The following is a 25,638-nucleotide window of genomic DNA, read 5'->3' as shown; positions in this document are numbered from 1 at the left end:
GTCCCTTGGACCTGTCACGAGTAATCCGCATGCCAAGAATATGATTTGCATCACCCAAGTCTTTCATGTCAAAAGACTTATGCAGTTGTTTCTTCAAAGCACTAATCTCATGCTGAGATTTACTGGCAATAAGCATGTCATCCACATATAGAATGAGTAGCATCACACTGCCATCCTTTGCCCGTTTGGTGTACAAGCAATGATCGGTCTCACACCTATGATACCCTTGGGACTGCATGAAGGCATCAAACTTCTTGTACCATTCTCTTGGCGCCTGCTTGAGTCCATACAAGCTCCTCTTGAGCTTACACACAAGCTGCTCTTTCCCTTTAACAGCATATCCCTCTGGCTGACTCATATAGATCTCATCATGGAGATCTCCGTGAAGAAAAGCTGTCTTCACATCCATCTGACATAAATCCATGTCGTCATGAGCAACAAGAGCTAACACTGCTCTCAAAGTAGTCATCTTGACTACAGGGGAAAAGATCTCATCAAAGTCAATGCCCTTCTCCTGCTTAAATCCCTTGGCAACCAATCTGGCCTTATACCTAGGTAAAGCATTTGAATCCACTTTGACTTTGTAAACCCACTTGCATGGCAAAACCTTTCTGCCTGCAGGTAACTGCACCAAGTCCCATGTATCATTCTGAAGTAGGGAGTCCATTTCTGACTGCATGGCTTTCTCCCACTTCTTTTTCTCCGTTCTTCCCATAGCTTCCTTGAAGCTGGAAGGCTCACCACAATCTGTCAGCATGATAAAATCAGCCACATTATTGGCTCCTGGAACAAACCTGGCAGGAGGCCGTTGTGTACGGGTGCTCCTCCTAACAAAATGTTCCGGATTAGGCTGCTGTCCAGCCTGTTCTTCATGCATGACGGGTGGCTGTACCACCATATCTGGCTGTTCTACAGCCCCATCTGCTGGCATATCCAGTGGTGCATCATTGGCAAAATTATCTGGCTGATTTTCAGCCTGTATACCCTCTTGAACAGGGTTATCTGCAGCAGGCTGCTGCTGCATATAAATGGGCATTCTTTGCTGTCCAACATCATCATAAATAACCCTCCTGTATTCCACAGGTTGCACGGGTTTCTTGTGTACACTATCCTCTTTAAAGATGACATCATTGCTGCGTATAATCTTCCGTTTAACGGGATCCCATAACCTGTACCCCATTTCACCTTCGTCACCATACCCCATAAAGATGCATCTGATAGACTTTGGATCCAGTTTGGTGCGCAGTTCTTTGCGTATATGAGCAAAGCACTCGCAGCCAAATACACGTAAGTGCTTATATGAAGGTGGCTTGCCAGACCACACCTCCTCTGGCACTTTCAACTCCAAAGCCTTGTTTGGCGACCTATTAATAATGTGAACTGCTGTTTGCACGGCTTCTGCCCAAAAGCCATGGGGTATTGCAGCATAAGACAACATACATCGAACCTTCTCTTGAATAGTTCGATTCATACGCTCACTTGCACTATTTTGAGATGCATTATGAGGGGCTGTGAGTTCCTGTTTGATGCCCTTAGTTTGGCAAAACTGCACAAAAGCATGTGACACATACTCACCCCCATTATCGGATCTGAGGCATTTCAGCCTGCGACCTGTCCGATTCTCAACCTGAGCGACAAACTTCTTGAAAGCATCTAAGGCATCTCCCTTATGCTTCAAGAAATAGACCCACACTTTGCGTGTGGCATCATCAATGAAAGTAATAAAATATTTTGCACCCCCTAGTGATAACTGTGGCATCTCACACAAATCAGTGTGCACTAGATCAAGTGGTGCTCTATTCTGGGGAGTTCTCCTCTTATGAGGAGTCACAGAATGCTTGCCAAATATACAATGATCACAAGTAGGCAAATCTGAAAAAGAAAGAGGCGGCAGATAACCCAAACGTGACTGTTCTTGCATTCCTTTAACAGACATGTGTCCCAACCGGCTATGCCAGAGTCCTGCCTCTATCCTGTACCTGCAAAGCATTTGAAGACTTGCTGCCCGCATTATTCTTCCTGCTCATCTCCTCCATGAGGAGAGAGCTCTCTACATCAGCATATATAAGAGTGGCATTTGAATTAGACAGGGTGGTCTTGAAAGTGTCCCAACTCTCAGGGAGGGTACACAACAAGAAAGTAGCCTTGAACTCCTCATCAAGATTCAACCCCTGTGCAATCAGCTGTGTAAAGATGGCATTGAACTCACTCAAGTGTGAGGTCATAGCTGTACCTTCCTTCATGCGAAGATCAACCAGCTTCTTGAGCCAATAAACCTTACTGGCTGAGCTCTTTTGGGCATACAATTCTTCTAGCCTTTGCCATAGACCATAAGAGGTCTTTTCAGCCTGAACATTGAACACAAGAGTGTCTGAAATAGTGAGCATGATAGCTGCCCTTGCGGACAAATCAAGCTCTTCCCAGTCATCAGCTGCCATGTCAGATGGCTTGACACCCTTCACCCTTATGGGCTTAGCAATCTTCTTTAACAGAAGTACATTCAAGCACTGTTCTGCCCATAATGCATAGTTGTGTGCTCCTTCCAGTTTCTTTATGTTCAGAATTGAAGAATCACTTCCCCTTGATGCCATATCAGATAAGGAAAGTACCTGACTCCCTGGAAGTAAAAAGGACTGAATAAAAATTCTGATTTCTCAGAAAAAACCTGCTCTATTCAAGAGCCAGAAGCACTCTCAATGGTGCTGTTTTTTTTACTGTCAGGAAAAATCTGCAGCAAAACAGTAAATGACCCTGCAATTACTGTACCTTCTGACACACTGTACCGTGCTCAAAGAGGCATAAAAACAGTAATTTCAGACTGCTGCAGCTGCTCAACAAGTGCTTAACAGTGCATAATCATCTGACAAAGCACAAACACTGCTGTAAACCCTGATGTACTGACTGTACTGATCACTTCTCCCACCTCAAATGAGGTATTGCACTGAGTTAATATGCATAAACCACTTGGTAAACTCCCCCCCAAAAAAAAAATGACACTTCAATGTTACAAAACCTGCAACAGAAAATGGGATAAATCCCAAGCAATCACCCTTATACCAAGGGGAGAAAATGCATCTGAAGATCTCTGTCGGTAACCCAAGTGCTATCAAACAAAGTCTGGGCAAAAGCCCCTTGATCTGACACCTGAACCAAGTGGAGAACACCTCAACACTGAGGTAGCACGCAATATGAAAATCTCTCTGACAAAATCATCCACCAATGTAATGCATATACTGCCCTGTGTAGAAATGACATACACAGATCCCAACGTACAAACACTCAATGAGGAACCTTTTGAGCTATGTCAACGATGGACAGTTAGGGACCGAGTAAGCTCGATGCGCCCTGGCCAAGCGTGGCTCAACTGAGGTTCTCTGAGTGTGGCACAAGAAATGTGACCTGCAAGAAAATGTCACCTCGACACTGCGGAAATCAAGACAAATGTGTGCTCTCTGGCACCACACTGCCTCAAGGCATACAATGCATCACCTTCCGGGCAAAAGCCCTATAATCTGCTCACCTGTGAACTGAGATTCAAACCCAGTAAAAGCATATGTCCTCTTGCAAAATCAAGGCATTACCTTCCCAGAACAAAATAGCTGTGCAATCAACCACACACTGTGGTTCTCTTCACCTCAAGCACAAGATGAATGAAAGTACTTGCTGTACTGTCAAGATAACACAGTTTTGTGAACTGAAAAATGACCCTGAATCAAGAGGAATGAAGAGCAGAATGCGCTTTCACCTCTCTTTCTTCCCCAAACAAAAAACAATCTGCACCTGCTGTACTTACTGTACCTGCGCAGTGTACGGAATCCCAGAAAAGGGGAAAAGAAAAATTTCAAAAATTTTGCCCTGTTGAAGTTCCCTGCAGGTACGGCGGCGTCGTCCGTACGGCTGCGTACGGTCTCCCTTGGTATGGTCTGTGCGACGCCTCGAAACAACTAGCAGCAGCTGTTATACAGCTGCTGGCTGCTGGCGTGATGCGGCGCCGCTGTGCTGCAGCTAGCAGCTGCTGTTGTACAGCCCGTGCCCGCTAGATGACCGCGCCCGCGCCCGCGACAGCTCCCGTGCCCACGCCACAGCCCGCGCCCGTGCCCGCGCTGCTCCCGTGCCCACACTCGATGCCCACGCTTGCGCCCTGATCACAGTCCGTTCGTACGGCTGTACGGACGTCGTACGTCCGTACGGCGCTGGCTATGTAGAGGTCGAGGGGTAGAAGGGAAAAGGTGGCTCTGATACCAGTTTAAAGGGACTGAAGGGGGAATGAGAGCAAGAGGGAGAGAGTGAGAGAGAGAGAAGACTCAAGGTGTGCGGGTGTGAAGTGATGAGCCACACCACAAACTCATTTGTTTTTATTAGGATTAGGTTTACCCTATGACTGTCTTAAGGTAGTCATAGGTGTCCTATCTTTAATGAAGGGTTGGCAATGTGCCTTTACCCCAACATTAGCTATCTCAAAACCAAATAAGTCTTTTCAAGCTGATGAGTCACGGATTTTTATCTCCAGAGAAGGGTGTCGAGGGCCAGCTCGAGCCTTCATAGGACTCGGGCCAAAGCCTTTTCCACGTTGTGGTTTGCTTCCAGAAGAAAATGTAATCCAAAATGTTGGTGCATTTGTCAGGAGGATAACCCACATTAGCATTCCAGTGATCCTTCATGGAGAAAAAGACCTATCAAGCATAGGCACTCCCTGACTGTTTTTCTCGTCCCAATATATAAATGCTTGGTGCTATTGTAACAAAGTTATACTTGTCCTAGCCATTTATCCTAAGACGTGTTGTGCAGAAGTGCCTAAGGTTCTCCTCCTTACGTTTGTTCTCCTTCACAGATTTACTATTCGTCTTTAGATGGTATGCATCTGAGAAAAAGATGCTATGCTATACCTGAGCATTCCTATAATCCTTTAGGGAGAAAAAGACCATCAAGCATGGCCGCTCCCTGACTGTTTTTCTCGTCCCAATGTACAAATGCTTCGTGCTGTGGTAACAAAGTTATACTCGTCCCTGCTATATATTCTAAGACATGCTGTGGCATTAGTGCCTAAGGTTCTCCTCTCACATTTTTCTCCTTCTCAGATTGAATATTTGCCAAAATGACCCATTAAATTTACAATCTATGTCATTGAAATGCACCTAAGGGAACCCTTGGTGCTTGAACATGTTATCAATAAAGCACTAGGCAATTTGGATGCTGAATACCGTGTCTTTGTGGCTATAAAAGGGGTGTATTTCATAAGCTCCCAATGACCATGTAAATGCTGTCTCATTCCAGTCGATAGAAGACAGTCCGGTGACGAAATCCATGACAGTATCTGTCCACTTCCCTTTTGGAATGGGCAATGGTTGCAACAAGCTGGCCAGTCCACTGTGTTCTAATGTTATGGCAAACATCTAGAGACATCATATATTTCAAAAGACTCTCTCACTAGAAACTTTTACTCAAATCGATCATATGTCTTTGTGATGCCCACATATCCTGCAATTGGAGAAGGCAGTTATGACTCTTGGTAATAAAGACATTTTATTTTCTCAATCCCATCATTATCACTCACAAGATTGTGCTGGTTGATGTATGGTGTGAAAGCACACAAAAGTGAGCTCCATCCTAGCTTGGCCTAGCTACAATGTCTAGTTTTTGCCTTGAAGATGTATATTTAGACATGCCAATCTTTACACTCACAAAGAATCTAGAAAATTGAATGCTCACTTACATTATAGATGAAAGTCAAACTAGAATTTGATCAGAATATGGTTGCTTCCCTCATAATCTTGCATGTGAATTCCACTGCCTTTCTGCTAGATTAACAAGCTGCCATGCAGGTAGTGATCACATTGCTTGAAGGTATGTAGGATTGCCAACATTGCTTGTTCATATACATGGTAATCCATGCTCCTGCCTTTAAAATTAGGCTACAAATCCTTTGCCACTGGCATTTATTTTCATGATTATCAACCTTGAAAATTAGTGTACACCAACACTAGGGCATGAATCAAAGCAACTTTCAGACCTTAAAAACTGGCCGCTGTTTCATTTGACTACAAGAATGCGTCTTTCTTAAGAAATCTGAGTGGAGCTGCCCTTTTGACAAAGTGTCATATGAATCTCTTGTAAAATTCGACAAGGCCCAAACTCCCTGTCAACTAAGTTTGGTGTCACGGCTGCAGCTTTTTCCTCTCATGTTTCACCTTTGAGTGGCCCACTTTTGATCCCACAATGTGCCCAAGCATTCAGCCTCTTCAGTACATATACTTCCCTGAGGATAGACGTCATAGTATAACATGTAGATCATAAAGTATGGCAAGAGGGGAATGACATCCGTGTGGTAGTTTCAAGGACTATGATCTGTAGACCCTCTCCTGTTATCTTCTGCTAGTCTCCCACTCGTTCCCCCATCATGAATGTGCTCTCTTTTGTTCTCACTCTCTGTCTCCTCTTTTCCATTGTCCATCATCTTCCCTCCGTCTTCACTCTTATGTAGCTAGTGCAGCCTCAGTAGCATTCAAAGAACATACAATTGATACCTACAAGGGTTTGTCATCCTTTGAAACTTTTCCTGTTATTTTGGTTATCCTAGCACAGTTTTTTTATGGCAGGTCAGTTATTGCAAGATTTGGCTGATAGGTACAAGGTGGATAATGCAGTCATCTTTGTGCAATTTGTAGGGATTATGGCCCTTAGTGCCACAAGCACGTACTATGATGTGATGGAGATTGCAACTCGCATACTTCCACATTTGGTGGTTCTCACTGTTGATGCAGACAGGTATTGATACATATCCTATATTGTTTCCCTGGTGGTCGTTACATTTGGTATAAGTAACCTATGTTCTATACATGCAAGCACCCCTTTCGTAACAATACCATGCATTCCAACAGTTAAGCAAGCATCGTATTGTTAAGCATTCCAACGGTTAAGCAAGCATCTCTATTGTTGATCCAGGGTCTGTCTTTATTACTTGGTATACACCAAGGCTCTGTTTAACACAAACAAAAGTGCTTTCAAACAAGCAAAAGATTGCGTGTTTGAAGCCATACAACTAGTGACATCATAAAACTCGTTCAGATAATGGGACACCAAGGAAGTTCTACAGTTGTAAGACTTGGAAAGTCAAGCTGACACACAAAAGCCCGCTGAATGCAGTATCATTACAGCTTGACAGACAGATGTCTACTGACTGAGTTTGCATATGGCACATTCATTAGGCTTTGTTGTAGCATAGAGACTTATGCTTCTTCTTGAGACAGAAGAGTTGAGCTCTTCTTGAAATAATATCGGTGAGAGAGTTCGACTGAAGGGTTGGGATAGATAGATGAGGGTTGTAGTTGTATGTGAAATGTAGCACTAAATATTATTATGGCATGAACTATGTGTCTATCTGATTATTTCATCTGTTTTAGGTTATGTAAGCTCTGAGGTATATCTTTTATTATATGAAATATTCTGTATCCACGATATGACATGGTTATTGAACTTCCTCAAGTGAGATTTTCTTAAACATGACCAAATAATTCTAACAATTGACATAACTTGACTAGAAGCTCATGTTTCACAAAAGTGTTGAGAGCAAGAGTGAGTGTTTGGATTAGTTAGTTGTTTTTCTTTTGATATATGGGTTATCTTTGGCATCCTCTTTTGCTGGCCTTGCAGCTTAATACAAAAGAGGGTAGGAATCTTATGCCTTCCTCTTTTGTAGAATGTGCTTGCTATTCAAGTTACCATGATTAAAGTAGGTTTTTATTTGAAAAAGGAGCCATACTCGAAATCATGTATGAAGCTTTTTTTTTGCAGTAAAATTAGATTAAGTTGACCCGCTCTTATGACCTTGAAGGTAGTTTATGCACCAATACAATCATCTTTTAATTTTTGCCTGATTGTTCTATGCACTGGAATGCTCCCAATCTTGAGGATATTCTTCACGTGAATGCAATTATCCATTGTAGCTTTCCAGATGAATGTTACACACATTCTCCAGCATTTGGGACTGCCATGCACAGTTTTGATGGGGAAGCAACAGAATATCAACGACTTATCATCATGAAGCCATGACGTTCTCTTTCCTTTTCCCATAAAAGATCCGCTGATCACAATTGCAATTCATTAGACTAGGTTGCAAGATTGTTCATTGAAATCACTGACAATAGGGGCCTGCTTTTGCATTCCGTCTTTTTACTTCTTTCAAGGCTTTCGGTCTCCTTGTATAACATAGTGAGCCAGAAGATAGAAGCATGATACAGTGTTAAGAATCAATATAAGTGATAATATTGAATACGCTGCTATGATGTGCTAGCTTTCTGGCCTTGCCGAGTCACTTTTAACCCTTACCCTTTTTGATATTGCTGCTATATTGATGTGTGGCAGATTCTATGAAACCTTGAGACTACATAATTGCTACATCTCTCACACATTTCCTTCATATTGTATTGCTCTTTGCTCATCATACCACTTGATTTTGAAGATGAGGGGTGCATTATAGGCTTGGTGGTTAAAATGACATTATCTTAACATTTCAAGATGGAAAACATTTTGATTGCCATGACAGTATCATGTTTTCAAGAGTATCATTTTTTATTATAGAGTCAAATATACCAGTGATAAAGTTGATTTTAAAGACAATTATGAAGGAGAACCAGTTTCTCAATGTTGTTGATTAGACTCTAGGAAGGCTGTGGCTTGTCTTTGATCCTAAATCACAACACGAGGGAAATGACAGGCCGATCTGCAACATGCTAAATCACAAAAGCAGCATCTGTGGGTCCTCATCCAGAGTGATATCCAAGTCATGCTAGCCATACTTTGTCAATTGGAAAAAAGTATTGTAATCCATGTCTAAAGGATGCCTCTGTTTTGGACCTGGTTGCAGAATAGCTGTCCCACTTGTTGGAGATAAGTGCACACTAAGTGTACTATTTCCTAGTCTACATTTGTCTAAGTCTAGTCTAGTCTTTATGTCTTGAGTGTGTGCCATGTGGCACTTCTACAATTATCCCATAAGCACTCTTGCTTTATGTCTTGTACTTTGGCCCATATATTCATGGGTCACATCATTGCAATCTATCTGTCTAGCTTGTGTCTTGTCTACACTCTTCTCAAGGTATTTCTTGTCTTTCAATCTTGTTATTTCATTTCTAGTTTCTAGTTCTTGCTTCCATATTCCAACATGGTATCAGAGCTAGGTTGATCCCTCTTCTCTCCCCTCAGTCTGCCTCTTCTCTTTTTCTCCCCTCAGTCTGCCTCTTCTCAGATCTCTCCCCCGCTGCAGATCTGCCCCTCTTCTCAGACTTCTCCCTCTTCTCATTTCTCCCTCTTTCTGCCCCGCCATTGCACGCCAGATCTGTATATTTCCGCTCCAGATCTGCGCACCATTTCTGCCAGATCTGAGCGCCAGATCTGCGCAGTTCAGCCACAGATCTGAGCGCCATTTTTGCCAGATCTGAGCGCCAGATCTGCGCAGTCCTGCTGTCACTTCTGCACCCGCTCCTGCATCAACGTACCTGCTGTCCGTACAGATCAGCGTCGTCCGTACGCCGTACTCCGCTGTCCGTACAGTCCGTACGACTGTACGGAATCCGTACCTGCACAGGCCGACTTCTCCAGCTCTGCTGTTCGAGATCTGCTCCATCTTCACGGAGATCTGCGCCATCTGTTCGACCTCCTGGACTGCGCCCCTTTCTTCACCTCTACCTCTACCTGGGATTAAGGTACTGTGCTTTGCCTCTTTCAGTTTGCTGAGCAGTCTCTCTTTTTGGCTGGTTCCTCCTGCTTCGATGGGCTGTCATATGCTATGGCCTTGACAAAGTGGTGAGGACACCGGCTTCTTGGATCTCTCCTTTCATTTATTTCTGCAATATTGTAAGGGAATAGACACTGCCCTTGCATCCTAGCAAGAGGTAAGACCTTCCCACATGGCATCTTCCTCTCATTCTCTCATATCTATCGACAAATTCAATGGGTCCAACTTTCATACTTGGCAAATCAAAATCAAGTGCCATCTTATGAAAGAAGGTCTTTGGGACATTGTTCACCGTGTTGCTCCTGAAGGTCCCTCTGAGTAAGTTGTCACTGCCAAGAACGACAAAGCCTATGCTATCATATTGCTTGGCCTTGGAGATGATTACATTCATCACATCTCCGACATACAGTCTGCTCCTCAAGCATGGATCACTTTGGATACCCTTTTTGGAGCCCGATCTAAAAACTCTAAGATTGCACTTATGATCTCATTCTTTGATCTACATATGCAGGAAGGAGCTACTATAGCCTCTCATGTCAATTATCTTCGCAGTCTTATGGTTCAGCTTGCGTCAGTCAAGTCTCCCATCTCCGAAGATATTGCTATTGCTGTGCTTCTCAAAAGCTTACCTGACACCTATGCTACTCTTGTCACTACCTTCAAGTATCATAATAATCCTTCTCTTGAGGGTATCATCAATGCTCTCCAAGAGGAAGAAAGAACTCAACAACGAAAGGTAACTGACACTGCATTTTTAGCAAAGAAAGGAAGTTCTAAGGTAAGAAAGCCTTACACCCATTGTGGCAAAACTAATCATATAGAGAAGGACTGCTTCAAGGCTCATCCATGCACCATTTGTGGCCGTGATAATCATCGGGAGAGGGACTGCTACTCCAAAACCTCTACATCAGCCCCTGCATCTACCTCAGCCCATGTTGCTGCAACATCTCCATCAGCTGATCCTGCTGTTCCTTCCTCACATGATGAGAAGTGGGCTTTCTGATTACTTCTATTTCTTGTCTACCACTTTGACCACCGATGATGTAGGTCAAGGGATTCTAGTGTCTTGGTCTTTTTGTTTGTCTACAGTCAGTCTTCTGTCTATCTAGTCTTGTCTGTCTGTCTATTTGTCTATCAATCTGACTGTGTTTTGTTTTAGATCCATCTTGTCCCTACCCTTGTGGACCCATATGAGGATATCACTTGAGGAGGGGTGTCTCAGGATCTTTGTCTGTCATGTCTTCTATCTTGTCTCTCAGTCTATCAGTCTTTATGTCTGTCTTCTAGTCTTGTCTTTCTGTCTTACTCCTAGTGTCCACTTAAGGAGGGTGTTGGAGATAAGTGCACACTAAGTGTACTATTTCCTAGTCTACATTTGTCTAAGTCTAGTCTAGTCTTTATGTCTTGAGTGTGTGCCATGTGGCACTTCTACAATTATCCCATAAGCACTCTTGCTTTATGTCTTGTACTTTGGCCCATATATTCATGGGTCACATCATTGCAATCTATCTGTCTAGCTTGTGTCTTGTCTACACTCTTCTCAAGGTATTTCTTGTCTTTCAATCTTGTTATTTCATTTCTAGTTTCTAGTTCTTGCTTCCATATTCCAACACCACTACCTCCTCAATGGGTGGACGATTTTGGATCAAAGCTGAGATAAGATCTCTCCATTTCCTTGCATAAACTCTCTGCAACATGCACACCAAATTCCGCAAAGCAACATGCTTGAGATAAAATCCCAAAGGGTACCATTCACTAAGGATATTGCAGAGTCACAGATGAAAATTGTTGCATGAATGAACTCTCTGAAGAAGTAAGAGATCTCGGTTGAAGGTCTGTCAGGAGCTGAGGTGGAGAGGACCCAATCAAGTTGTTTTACCTTGTAAAGTGAAGCATGCCCCATTGAGGTGCTCCTCTCCATGTTGAAAGAGATGTTGGATCCTTCTTTGAGTATTTTCAAGCGTGAAAGTTATTGTCATTGTGGAAAAATCACTATTACGTCTCAACAATTAAAGAATCCAAACCATAGATTCAGCATGACGGACGGGAGGGACCTATCCTCTAGTGGCATCAAACACCACTCTCAAGCCTTCATAAACTTTTCAAGATAGGTTTGAGAATATTCTCACAAGAGTGTCATGCAAATCACTGATAGTTCTTGTGGGCACTTGGGGCCATGTGTGGGCTGTAACCCACCATTTAACTGCTTCTTTCTCACCCTTCTGCCAAAGGGCCTTGGACGTAAGAGAAGACTAGGGCTGTTACATGATCTTAGGGCCATTAACGCTGCCACATGCATGTGGGATTCATTAGAAGTTGCCTACTCCCACATGGTCGTGAGAACCTACCCGAAAGGTCAGGATACCCCTCCTGGGACATGGTAGTGATTATCACACAAGGGCCATTGCCCTCTAAAGCCTCCTTGATTCAACCAATTTTAGTAGACTAGTGAGATCTTAGGCCCCTCAATCTTACCATGGCAATGGAGGGTTGCTCTTTGAAACCTCATAGTGCTTTGGATGTTAAGAATTAACCATTTCTTCTTTTGACAGATACCATTCCATCATTTGCAGTGTACTCTATACAATGAGATTTGGAGGACTGTGAGCATCTAGCCTAGTTGAGAATAAGTTTCCGTTTAAATTGAAGAGGTAGTCATTGGTACATTCAAGGCACATCCTGGACACATTACTCCATATGTAGGACGAGGTACTCTTAGAGGCTGAACGCATTTGTGGAACAAAAAAAATGTTTAGCCACTGAAAAAGCACGTTGTTCTCTACTGTGATGCTTGTTTAAATTCCTCCAAAGCATGCATCCTTCAGTTTTCAGGAAACAAAACGTGAAAAGATTTTGTTTGTCTTATGTGAATAGTTGTGAGCGGCCGTTGAAGTCAATTAATCATTGAATGACTAATTGCTTCTATTGTATTCTATGCATGCCTCTGGTGGTTTTCAGGAAAACCTTTTGTTTGTTATAAGTAGATACCTTGGTGGCCAGTCCGCTGAAATCAATTAATCATTGAATGACTAATTGCTTCTATCGTATTGTGTTTGTTGCAGTGATGTGAGAGCCAAAGCTTTTGACTCAACAGAGCAGTTTTTACAGCTTGTTAAACATCATTATGCAAAGGTCAGATGGTTTTCACAGCTTATGCTTTTGTCTTTGCTTTAGCCTGCTGATATGCTCATCAAATAAAAGCTATACTCCAATCCCCTTGTCTATATGATGATGATTGCAATGTAAGCATCAATAATGCATGTGAACATTCTGAGATCCTAAGTCCAGTAACAATTTGCACGCATGGTGTGTGTGTGTGTGTGCCTCATTTATTCTGGTTTTGTCCATGTTCTCGTGAGTTCATTGATCTTCTTCGGCAGCGCCTACAAGCGAGATTCCCGACTATTCCTTTTGGGAAGTCTTTCTGGCTCTATGGTTTTCATCCACCCAGACCGGAGTTTCATCTTTTCTTTGTTCGGGTTCGCTATTGGGCACTCAGGACTTTATGGACAAACATGAACTGTAAAGTGTTTGGTGATCCCATATTTTCCTCGTTTGGCTTTTTGAAGTGTTCTCTGCAGCAATCCTTCTTTGATTGCTTGTAGACGCGCTGCATAGATCATGATGTATATCTAGCATACACTGATATTTTCAGTTGATGTAATTTCAGCTGCCTTGTTTTGAGGTTGCTACTCTTGTAATATAATCAATCAAAAGCTTCACTAAAAAAAAGTGTGTAATTGCCTGTGCCTTTCTTTGGGACTGCTTTTGGTAATATAAGGACAAAAGGATTTCACCTGGGAAAAAAAAAGTGTGTGTGTGTGTGTGTTGCATTTAGAACTTTTGTACCGTAGGTTCAGAAGAAGGATAGTTTGTAAAACCAAATCTTTGTTGCAGGATTTTGAAAATAGGGCTCTCAAATGTTCCCAAAATATAATATTTATCAATTAGTAGAGAATATGGAGTGGAAGTTGAGAGGGGATGAGGTATAAAGGAGTTTGTTTGTTACTTTTGTAACTGCTTCTGTTCGGGACCTACTTCAACTATATTAACGGCTATAAAATCCAAGCTCCCTCATCTTGCCTACTTTCATTCATGTGTATTACTTTAAACCATGGTGAGAGTGTCAAGATATAAAATATATTTCGTTTCATTTGGAGTATTTGGAACTTCGAGGGCCACTTTCAATAGCTAGTAAGATACTCGATACACATCTACAAGCAAGGTGAAGTCAAGAAAGATGTTCATGGTTTTTCTAGTACTTGAAATTCTTGGTAGAAGGTTTTGAGAAACACCCCAAAAAAAAAAAAAATTGTGTGTGTGTGTGTGCGCGCGCCAAGGCTGTCTACTCAGTGCACTTTTGTATGCTATTGCCACACACCCGATGCTTCAATACTTGGATCACTTGGTGGCTACTAATATGCTCCATAGTTTGGAAATACAAGGGAGTTGTCCAATGATTGCTCAAGCTTATGCTGATGATTCTTCTTTTACCCCGAAGAACATTGAGATAGACCTTTCTTTCCTTATGCATGCTCTCTCTATACATGGCATGGCTGGTGGTCTTCATGTCCATTTTCAGAAATCAAAGCTCTTACCATTGCATGCTAAAGACTGGCATAGTCTTTTATGGCCAGGGGAGATTGTTCCGCCTACTCAATTAGTTTGTCACTTGGGTTATACTTTGGGTTGGATGATGACCCGTTGTCAACAAACAGACTGGGTTCTTGGAAAAGAAGCTTGAATATTGAAAATTGGCGACTTGGCCGTTGCATGTTAGGCTCCGGAGCAACTCTTTGAGAGCTGAAAGCATACATTGGTCTAGAGCTTTCGATCCGCCTCTTGCAATGCAAGAGCCTAGACGCTCCTATTTTCTCACTTTCAAAGGTATTTCTTCGGTGGCAGATGCCATCCATGATGATTATACTCTCCTTTCTTTTCCTTTGGCGGCTGCAAAATATCGTCCGGGGATGCATTATCGCCCTGTGTGGCATACCATTGATTCTATGCTTAAGCCTGTTCTACCGGTTCCTCCTCTCGAGATTGAAGACAGGCTTCAGGACTGGACTATTCAGCCTTCTGTGTCCACATCCCGTCCGCTGAAATTGTCTCATATTATGGTATCGGCATTCTATAAAGTTCTATTGCCTTCACCTTGGACTTTGGACCGAGCAAATCAGATTTGGCAGATGCATCGACCTTTAAAGTGGTGGCGGAAGAGACTACACTATATTTGGGATTCTAAAGTTCCTCTTCGGCAACAGATTTTCTTGTGGCAAGTTTTGTTGGGAGTTTTCCCGTCTGGGCAGCTTATGGCACGCAGACATATTGCTCCTGTTGTTTATCAGCGATGTTATGCTCTGCGGGAATCTGTGCTTCATATCTTCTCGCTTTGTCCGCATACTCATGATTTACTAGGTATCATTGGACAGTATTTGAGAGCTCGTTTTCCAAATGTTGTTTTTGGAAAATTCTTTTGGCTCTTTGGCATTCATCCAAGGCGATGGAGTTTGATTTGTTTTTTACTTGGGTTAGATACTGGACGCTCTAGACTCTATGGATAGATCACAATCTAAGGGTCTTTGGTGATCCTCAGTTATCCACTTTGTTTTTCTTCCGTAGATCTTTGCAGCAATCTCTCTTTGATTGTCTGCAAACTCACTTCATAGATTGTGATGTATATCTTTCTTATACTGAGATTTTCTGTTGATGTATTGTCCAGCTTTCCCTTTTTGGGAAGCTCTCTTGTAATACAAAGCAACGAAATTTTCACTCGAAAAAAAAAAAGTGTGGCGCGCAAATTCTCCCTAGCAGCTGCTCCAATCTTCTCATCTTACATTCGTGCTTTTTTGCCTATGCTTGCAACTTGCAAGTTCCCTGCTTTTGGGTGCTGTGTGACGTTCTTCCAAGGGGGTTTTTCCCTTTCAGCCTCTACAACTTCCTTTAATCGATTTACCAACGATGCACCTATTGATGCGCCATAAACTCCGTCCTATTGTGCGTCTTTGTATGTCTCTGTCAATTTGCCTGCTGCTTCTCCTCATTTCGCCTTTCACTTAAGCTACTCGCTAAACCCTCTCCTTTCAATTCAAGCTTGTGCTTCCGCTTGTCTGTCTGCCCCCACTTCTCATATGAACACCGTTAGGTCTGGTTGCATTGGCTGCATTTTATGGATGGAAGATTCATCAGTTGGACATCACAACTGCATTCTTGAATGGGGACTTCAGCAGGAGATCTCTGTTTCTCAGACCATTAGATTTGTGAAACCCGGCAACAATGCAAACTGAGAAAGACCTTGTATGGTTTGAAGCAAGCTCCTCGAGCTTGGTATGCAAAGATAGATGCCTTTTTTACCAGCCTGGGAATGCAGAATAGTCCGCAAAAATTACAGATTTTAAGGCTGAATTCTAGCAGATATTTAAGATGTCAGATTTGGGGTTGCTTCACTACTATTTGGGCATCCAATTTATACGGGATGATAGATTGGTAAGCACTTGAAACGGTTCAGATTTCAGAATTGCAAGCCCATCTCTACACCTATGGAGCCGGGGCTTAAGCTCTCCATTCATTATCACAGTGAACCCTTTTGATGCCTCTATATACAACCAAGCTATGGGATGCCTTATTTATTTGTGCAACACACCTACATTCAGTATACAATGTCTCAGCAGGTTAATGTACAGCCCAAAGACTTCACATTGGCAAGCTGTGAAGTGTGTGTTCCGTTATCTGAAGGGCAGCCGATCTCTTGGTTTGCTCTTTCCCAAGAGGGGTGACTTTCACTTGGATGTTTACAGCGATTCAGATTGGGTTGGTGATTTTGATACTCGGCAAACCACTTGTGGTAATAGTTTCTTTCTTGTACACTAGTGCATTTTTTGGTTAAGCAAGAAACAGTCTACAATGTCTATTTCTAATGTGAGGCTAAGTATAAGGCCGCCTTCACGACCACGGTCGAGTGTATTTGGCTGAGGCGTTTGCTGAGTGATCTCCATGCATCTTTGGAGGAGCCTACTCCAATTCTCATTGACAATCAAAGTGACATTGCAATGGCGTGGAATCTTGTGTTTCATGCTCATACAAAACACATTGAAATTCATTATCATTATGTCAAGGAGCAGCTACATGCATGGGACATCATCTTGGTCTTCTGACCTACACAGCAGAAGGTGGTAGATATCTTCACCAAAGCATTACCTCATCTAAAGTTTGAGGCTTTTCGCAAAGCTTTAAACTTATAGTTGTTAGGTGATTGATGTTTACCTTGTACACTGTGTCGTTGTCGCTGTAGGGGGCGTAAGAAATATGTATATTTCCTAAGGTAGTGGCCAATGTTATGTAATAAGGGGTAGGGACACTTTTTCGGTTTTTTACCCCTAACCTTAGTTAGAGGTTGAGTTTGTGGGTAAGTTAGTCACCACACAACTTATGACCCCAGTTACGGTTCATGCTAGAGTTATGTCTACCCTAGCTTTGTAGTTCATTGATGTTACCGCAATTTCATTCCAGCTTGCTTCAGCTCCTTTCTCTCACTTCCATTTCCAACACTTAGAAAAAGTGTCCCTAGCCTTTATTACATAACATTGGGCATTGCCTTAGGAAATATAAATATCTTTGATAGGCATCATTTGGACCTTCCTAAAATCCTCTCATAAAGTGACAAACTTGCCCAAAGAATCTTCAAATCGTATCCTAGATTATGTAGGTGCCTGATGAGGCAAGCCCATGGCAGTGTGTTAAAATGTTGTGAAAATATTTAAAGCAGCAGTAATCCCTCTGTCTTCATGCTCTGGCCTCCTCAATGACACCTTGCAATACGAGGATGTGATCCAAGGTCGTGAGATTAGTGCAAAAGCTTGCCTGTGTACAGCAACTCTAAGCCCCCTGTGCTTCACAACCTGGCTAACCTACATGTGGAGTATCGAGGCATTAAGTATTAAGGGTTCAAGTGTGTGGGAAACCAATGCAAACCACTTCATTACAGTTTGCCAAGTTCGAGGCTAGGTTACTTAGTCCATATGCAATTTTCAGTTCCTCGTGATCTTTGGATCGGCCATTATGTAGTTTTAGGGCTGTGTGTCTAATATCACTGGTGGTGAACAGTGCACAGGAGGTGGGGTGAATCTGAGTTGGTGGCATAATGACTTACACTCGTCATCACCAGCTATTGTAGGGGATTGAGCCAATAGGTAGTGGCCACATGGAGCATGTGGTGTAGGGAAAGGTGTGGAGGGCGGCAACATGAAGGGAGTGGTACATCACAACAGCTCAACCCTCGAGAGGTGGTTTGTCCTCAAGATCTACGAGTAGGGTAGAAAGGCATACTCGAAAATCAGCCTACAGTTGAAGTTTATGTCATGGTATCTGGCGCAGGTGGAGGGTGTCCCGGTATGTGGCATGTGGTGGGGGATGGATAGGCTAAAGAAGAGATAAATATGATTGGCTCTAGGCATGAAGATAGAAAGTCAGTGATGTAAAGGGAAGGCAGTGGATCCCATGAGGTAGTCAGCTATACTGGAGCCTTCCCCTTGAGTTGAAAGAAACGTGGCATGTGTGTCATGCCTCTCGGTCAAGATCATTCTAGTGAGAGATGACCTATATAAAATTGCTACTCTCGATCCACGAACTCCACCTGTCTCTCTAGTCTCATCACGGTATGCCGACTCTCGCGTGTATCTGCAAACTAACGACGAGGCTAATCAAATTTGACAAAGCAAGAGCCAATCAAGGATGCCATTCTACACACAACTGGAGTGGTTGGTTTCAGCGAGGGTCATCGTCACAGACCCCCACCCTTCTCTTGTCACACCCTTCTCTTGTCATGGGCAATCCGTGAGCGCCTTTGGCTATATGGCGGATGCCCTTTGTAGCTTGTCATCAAGGAGATTGGTGATGGGTCAATGCAGCATCTCCTCACACCGCACTCCCATTCTTTGATTATACAGTCAGGATTGTCAAATGAGGTCAAATGCTAACAGGTCCAAGATGGCAGACTCACAATCAACACCAGGAGATAGACCCTCGGTGCAGATCCCAGATGCGTGCATTGCTTCACAGACTTAGAACCGATTCAGCACATATGGGATTGCAGAGAGCCCAGATGGTTTGGCAGGGCATTGCACAGCTGGTGGGCAGGATGATGAAGAGACTTGCCACATCGCATGGTGGGGATCTGTGGCATGGCTCGCACAATCAGGTCCTCAGCTTTTCTGCGACAGAGCAAACTTGGATAGGGCCTTTTGGATATAGAGAGGAGTCTCTCAGCTCATCAACCTGGTTGCAGACTACGGTATGGAGGGTGCAGGACCGATATCAGTACATAGACCTCATTCCTTTGTTGTAGAACATCTTCTGGAGAAAATTGTCTATGTGGTTGCATGGGCTGTACATACGACCACGAGCATATCTGGTGACTATCTCATATGCCATTGCCAACATAGATAAGCTCCTCTTTACTATGGTGCCAGATTCTTTCAGTTTGGCTGTATGAGATGCTAACTTCCAAGACACATGCCAGTCCCTTATGAAGCATTTAACGAACTGCGTGTTCCCTTGGCGCAAAAGTAGTTAAGACAAAGAATGGCTAAGCAAGGACATCATAGGTTCCATTTGGCAAGTAATTTGAGATCTTCCTTAAGATGTAAAATTTCTATGATCTGGAATTCAAGCAAAATGTGCATTTTCTCCATTTATTTCCAACAGGAATATTGATTATCCTAGTAAAAAGGGAGCACGAACCCTTGTCATACCAAGAATTAGAGATCAGAGTCTTCGCTTGGCAAATTCCTACAATACCTTTGGGAAAAGCTTGCACCCCTGGAATGTGAAGATATTAGCATTGTCTACATGCTTAAATCAAACCCATCAATAATTATTGCTGGTATCTTGGAGGCTTCTATATGCATTCATCATGACAAAAGCACTTCTACACGTATGCTTAGGTAGAATCTTGATCGAGCTCAATATAGAATACCAAAGTTTGTTGCGGAGCCCTGTTTTTCCTTATCGAGATGAGATTGAACTTGCTGACAAACTTTTTTGGAGGCAAATGCATGGAGTTAACGTGGCAATAAAAGCTTGTATTAGAATTGTGTTTTAACTCTCCGTAATAGAATATGTCTGATAGTTTGTTAGGTTTTGTTCATTCATATCAATTCGGGTTTGTTGTCTCTGAATCTCCAGGTGGACATAGGTGATGAAGCACCAACCAATTTTTCATCTGCAACGACTACTGGTTCTAGCATTCTTGGGTAATTATTTTTAAATGTGTTTCTTTTGGTTGATAAGATCAGAAATATGCAGATTGTATCATTTTTCAAGTATAATCTTGGACTAAAAAGAGTCGTGTTTGGATAGCATAATTTAAGACCATAAAAAACCTTTACCTATCATACAAATTCCTTATATTTAGTTTCAAAAAAATTATGAACTTTGTATTGATCTCATGTGCCTTTGACTTCTTTGATGTTAAAAAAGGTTGAAACAACAATATTATTTATCTTTGTTAGCAAATCCTTTTCCATCTTACTCCTAAACTTAGCGGTCTCAAGGACTCTTGGTGCCCTGGTCCTCCCTTCGCCTACACCTCCTACTCTTAGCTGGGCTGAACTCCATGGCCTAGCCTAGAGGGGTAGATCCCAATTTGGAGCTTTCATGAAGCTAAGTTTACCCAAAATGAATCTTAGGAGGGCCCTCTCTAGCCATCATTCATCCTCTTGCTAACCCCAAAGTTTTGCAAAGCTGTTGATCTTGACTGGTTTTTACACAAGCAAAGAAACAGTCACAACTTTTCTAGGTTAGCTCGGATCACTTAAAAGTAATAAGAAATTTTATTCCTTAGAAGATAAGCTACATTCACTTATGTCACATTGAGGCATATGATTGTGTAGAGGTGTGATCACTACCTAGCACTGGCAGTTCACTCATGCCTGACAACTCCAAGCATCTACATGCACAATCCTGCCACCCCCAAGCCCATTGGTGGTCATCTTCTAATTATGAGCTAGCCACTAAGAATAGCTAGCACACTTAGGACTCTAGGCTATTCCTTATCGTACGAGGAACATAGAGTCATGGAACCAAATGACCACCTTAGCTTTTTCAGTCTCGAGATGACCTTCTAAGGATAATGTTACCTTGCATTGCAAACAATGTAACATTTTCTCCCTCTAAAGAGTTGACATGCTGGGGCAGCAACATTAAGAAATAGCTTTTTAGTTTCCTAGGTAGTAGTTCACTTGTGAACCATCCTTCTAGTTCACTAGGTATTCTTCAATCATTGTATGCCAGATGTGTTTTTCCTATATATCAAGAATTCACTCTAGCTCATGTGGAAGTACTAAAGGTTAAATCAACTCCAAGAGAATCTCCGCTTCTAGGAGGCAATTGCTTTCAATTAGTCATTTTTATATTAGAAGTACTCTATATCCTTCTAGTAGGGCCAATATCTAAGCAAGCTCACCTATCCTCTGAAGTATTGTAAATGTTCTACATGCAATGTAGGGGCCTGCTTTCCTCCCACATGATGTGGCAGAAATGGTTCGAGGGGGAACAAATAGTGGCCTGCTTTCCTCCAGCATGTAGAACACACATGCCAAAAACTATCTCGAAGGAGCGAATAGTGAAAAACATGCTCAAAAAAGGAACCATTGAAACAGCGATGATAGAAACGGTGAAGATCTATTCTTCTAACTCTCCTAAACTTGATGCGGTAGAAAAGGGCACTTCAAACCAGACACTGCCTCGAACTGAAAATTCCTTCCTAAGACAAAAGATGAAACCAGCAGCAATGTGCCCTAAGAAAGAAAACCCCCCAAGTTCAACCAAGGCGGGTAGGAGAGATAGGAAAGAAGGGGGAACATCAATCAGGTCTATGCCAAGAGGGCCAAACTTCAGCAGATCAAGGAGAGAGAGGGGAAAAGAGGGGGGCTGCTATGCAAGACACTCAGCCTGACATCTACATCTTTGTTTTCAACTTATGAAAGATAGCCCTATAAAAGTAACCCTTGTAGAGTAAATAACGATCAATTATGGTATACTTTTCCACTTTGTTCTCTCGGAACTGACTATAGGTACTTACCAACGTCTCACTTCTTCCTAGTTTTGTTGCTTATTCATTAATAATAACCAGGTGTTGAAACTTCAGAATATTTATCATTAGTTGATGTAACCTCCATCTGGCCCCTTCTTTTACTAATTTCCAAATCTTCAAGTATAAGTGATCATGTTCACATTTACTCAATTATGAAACTGTCAGCTATAGCCTATCAGGTTACTTTTTTTTTCTAATATCACAATTAGATATCATCCATTCCACTATTCTTTTGTTTATTTTCGGCCTTTTGACTCAACTTGATTGTGTAATTACTCTTGGTCAAAGAGAATTTCAAACCTAACACTATAACAATAGTGTCTCCATGATTTCAAAGCATGGATAATGTCGTAAGGTTCTTTCTCATATGTTGAATAGTCTTATTATGTTGGAAGTAGCTTTTAACTTTCAAAAGCTATTGGTCGTCCATTACGGATCAACATAGCTCCTACAGTACAAAAAGCTGGTTTGGATAAACTCCTTTTAGCATAGGGAGTGTAGCTATCAATTGACTAATAGCTTTAAAACTTCTTTCAATCTATTAGTCCAGGCAAAGGTGCTTTCTTTTGCATGGATAACATTGGCCCTAGATCTATTGGAGTAGAAATGGGCTTGCTATCCCGAACTATATCGCTCTAACTGTCTGTATAATATATATGTACTTTGTCTGTGTCATAGTGATGCCAGAATCATTTTGCATAATGGATCCCCAAGTAGCAAAGCCAAAACCCCAAATTTGTCATTTCAAATGTCAATAGCATTTCAGTTTTGAAGCGTGCGATTTTTTGGGATGTGATAAATGAGACCCTCTCTTAAGTGAATTAGGCATAGCACGAGAGTGCCACACACACTGCAATTTTTTGAGACAAGATGAATGATGGTCATAATATTTGTTTTGGTTTGGCAATACTAAATTAGCTTTTTCTCAATGATGCAGGTGGGCAATGAGCTCTCTAACTTTAAAAGGGAAAGGCTCTGAACAGCCATCTCTTATCGCTGTTGCCACAGTTACAAGCAGCACGAATTCATTGATGCCCCAAATTTCAGGTGCTTTTCTCATTTTAGCAAGCAAGACATCGGAGTTTCTGTAGTTAGTCAGAGATTTAGAAATACTTTTGTAGAGGAAAAGTAAAGTATAATAGGAAGAAGCTTCTTCAGAGATTTAGAAAGTACTTTTGTAGAGTTTGGGCACGTTCCTGGACTCATCTAGGTATTGTACGGTTTCGAATCAGAGGTGGTAATAGCAATTGTACCGTCGACTATAATTATCTGATAGCTTAAGTACGGTTGCTGACAGCTTCGTTTCGACTACCATCTCTAAAATGAGATATTATGCTTCTGCCATATTAGCAAACATGCAAATTTCACCTTGTGAAGTTTTCGTCCATGTTGCGGCCTGCTGGTTTTGCAATAATTCTTTCTATTTTAAGTGGTGTGTTGCCCTATCAGCTAGATTTAGATGCTCGTCTGGGAGAGACTTAAATGAAATCGTTTAGTCTTCACAAATGGTTGTAGCTTGAACGAAGAGATTTTGGACTACCTTTTGATTAGCCGTCTCCTTTAGTGCTAGCCTTTGTGATGGCTAAGTTTGCCCTTCACCTCCGGAGTGCCGATAGAAACTTGGTACGAAGACTTTGTATAAATGGATGCTCAAGTATGTGTGGGTATGTGGATCTGTATGTGTGAGAGCATATGTTTATACTATGGTCTACACCCATTTTTGGGCACTGATGACATCAGTGGGGATGTCATAGTAGCTAGTCCCTGCTATGCGTGATGGAGTCTATGGTTTTCAACCTTATGGGTGACTATCGTGAGATTGAAACTGCACTATGTTGTGTTTTTAGAGGATGAGTTTGGGCATGTTCCTGGACTCATCTAGGTATATAATAGAAAAGAAGCTTCTTTAGAGATTGAGGACTACTTTCTGTTTTGCAGAATGAGTTTTGATTCATCCTATTCTTGCCTCTTGTGCTATGTGGCAGCATTCTTGTTTCTTCGCACCATAGACAGAATTATGTTTTGGACCAAAGCAAGATCCATATTCTACTGTGGATATCATTGATATCTTATTACAGGATTGTAATGTGTAGGTAGTGGAATCGTATACAATTCTAATTGTTTCCAGAGAATTGCTTTTTTCACACACTTGATGCATGGTAATTAGTTATTATGCTTTCAGGCAGGAAATTTATCAAAAAGACCCAGCCTAATAGCATTAAAAGTGCATGTTGATGCAGTTTTGGAAAGCACTGTATTCATTACTTGACCTTTCCAATTTGCTATGTTTCTAAGGTGGTTTTCTATCTGTGGACAGTTCCCAGCACAACAGAAAACCAACCTTCACAACCAAAAATACATAATGTGCAGAAAGTTGATCCTGTAGCTCCTTCTTCCCCGACATCTACAGATGGATGGGAAGATGCAGATGACAATGGTACCCTTGCTGAAAATGACAAAACTGGGTGGGATGATATGGAAATTGATGAAGAACCAGCACGTCCCGTCCTCTCAAGGATACATGCTGCCCAACAAAGACCGATTCAGTCTCAGAAGATGCACTCTGCTAATCCTATTTCAAATGCTGGTAATGATTCGAAATTGCTCAATGGATTCTAGTTTTAAATGTAGACCTCAGTTTAGAGCTTGATTTAGAATTGTCATGCAGGTGAAGAACCACACCATGCAAAATCTACAATGAGGGCTTCTGAGGATGTTAAAATACAAGATGATGATGATCCATGGGCTTCCATAGCAGCTCCGCCTCCTTCAACGGCAGTAAAGCCTCTTAGTGCAACAACAGTTAGTAGAGGTTTAGGAATGGCTTCACGAGTCAGACAAGGTCAACATGTTTCAATTGATGCTGTACTTGGTAATAAAGGGACCTCACAGGCAACAGGCCCTGGCCGAGGGCGTGGAAGGACTGCTCCTATGAAATTGGGTGTTCAGCGTATTAACCGGAGCTCTGATTAGTATGGAGGCCATGGGCTCAGTATTGAGTTTGTATTCAAAGTTGCTAGTGTATCATCATGTGAGTATCTGTATGTGAGACAATGAGGGTTATTTTTTCATTTGTGGATGTTTCAAGCATAAGATGTAGCTTGCCGATGCTCTTCCATTTCCATCAATTCTTTATACTGTTGCATGTCAAATTGATTTGCTTCATATTCCTAACATCTTGTCCCAAAGCAAGTCAAGTCATAAGGGGAGTAACACTGTTAGGTCAAAGGGTTTAAAATATAGTAAGGAACCTGATTATTGGTCAATAGCAAGGAAATGCAGACATGATTGAATTAAGGCTGTTATTTGGATAGACTAGGTTTTCACTTCAAGAGTCTAGAGAGGCATTCACAGTGGGAAATTTTTTTCAAGTCATCCTACATGGGCTTCCTTTATCTGGTCCACTTGGCACTGCAAGCTAAACATACCATTACAGGCAATAAGGTATCACAAAACAACAAAATTAGGCATTGCAAATTTTTAATGACAGAAATATCAGCATAATTTATGACAAGAAACCCAAATTTTGACACTCCTATCAATTGGCCTATAATGGAAATCCATAGTCCCACCAATCTTGGTGGCCATTATTGTACTCTTTCAATGTTTCCTCTTGGTGTTATCTGTCTCCTTCCATATTGCATCGATCTAGGATTGCTTGGGGGTTATTTGGAAGGGATCAATGTTGGTGGTTGGCTATTGGTCCCTTTTAATGTCAATTTTTACCTTTATTTATCTTCTTCTTTATTGTGTCTATCTAGCGTTGGCTTGGGGGCTATTTTGGAGGTGTTGAAGGAGAATGGGCTGGGTATAT

General features: G+C 42.0%; 1 protein-coding gene across 1 annotated transcript in view; it reads left to right on the top strand.

Annotated features, from left to right (window-relative positions):
* The window catches only part of CTEXP (kinase family with ARM repeat domain-containing protein), a 130,464-nt gene extending 105,446 nt beyond the window's left edge, over positions 1–25,018 (top strand). The window contains exons 16-21 of the mRNA XM_087385900.1: positions 6,666–6,765; positions 12,796–12,865; positions 19,916–19,983; positions 22,762–22,871; positions 24,142–24,411; positions 24,493–25,018. Of these exons, the coding sequence (XP_087242026.1) occupies positions 6,666–6,765; positions 12,796–12,865; positions 19,916–19,983; positions 22,762–22,871; positions 24,142–24,411; positions 24,493–24,797 (923 nt within the window). The 3' untranslated portion in view covers positions 24,798–25,018. The remainder of the gene's footprint in view (positions 1–6,665; positions 6,766–12,795; positions 12,866–19,915; positions 19,984–22,761; positions 22,872–24,141; positions 24,412–24,492) is intronic.
* Positions 25,019–25,638: the final 620 nt, after the last annotated feature.

This window comes from Dipteris shenzhenensis, chromosome 15 (genome assembly GCF_047967505.1).
Source record: "Dipteris shenzhenensis isolate YYH24624 ecotype China chromosome 15, Dip_SZ_1.0, whole genome shotgun sequence".
Taxonomy (NCBI): Eukaryota; Viridiplantae; Streptophyta; class Polypodiopsida; order Gleicheniales; family Dipteridaceae; genus Dipteris; species Dipteris shenzhenensis.
This window is presented reverse-complemented; position numbering and strand designations above follow the sequence as displayed.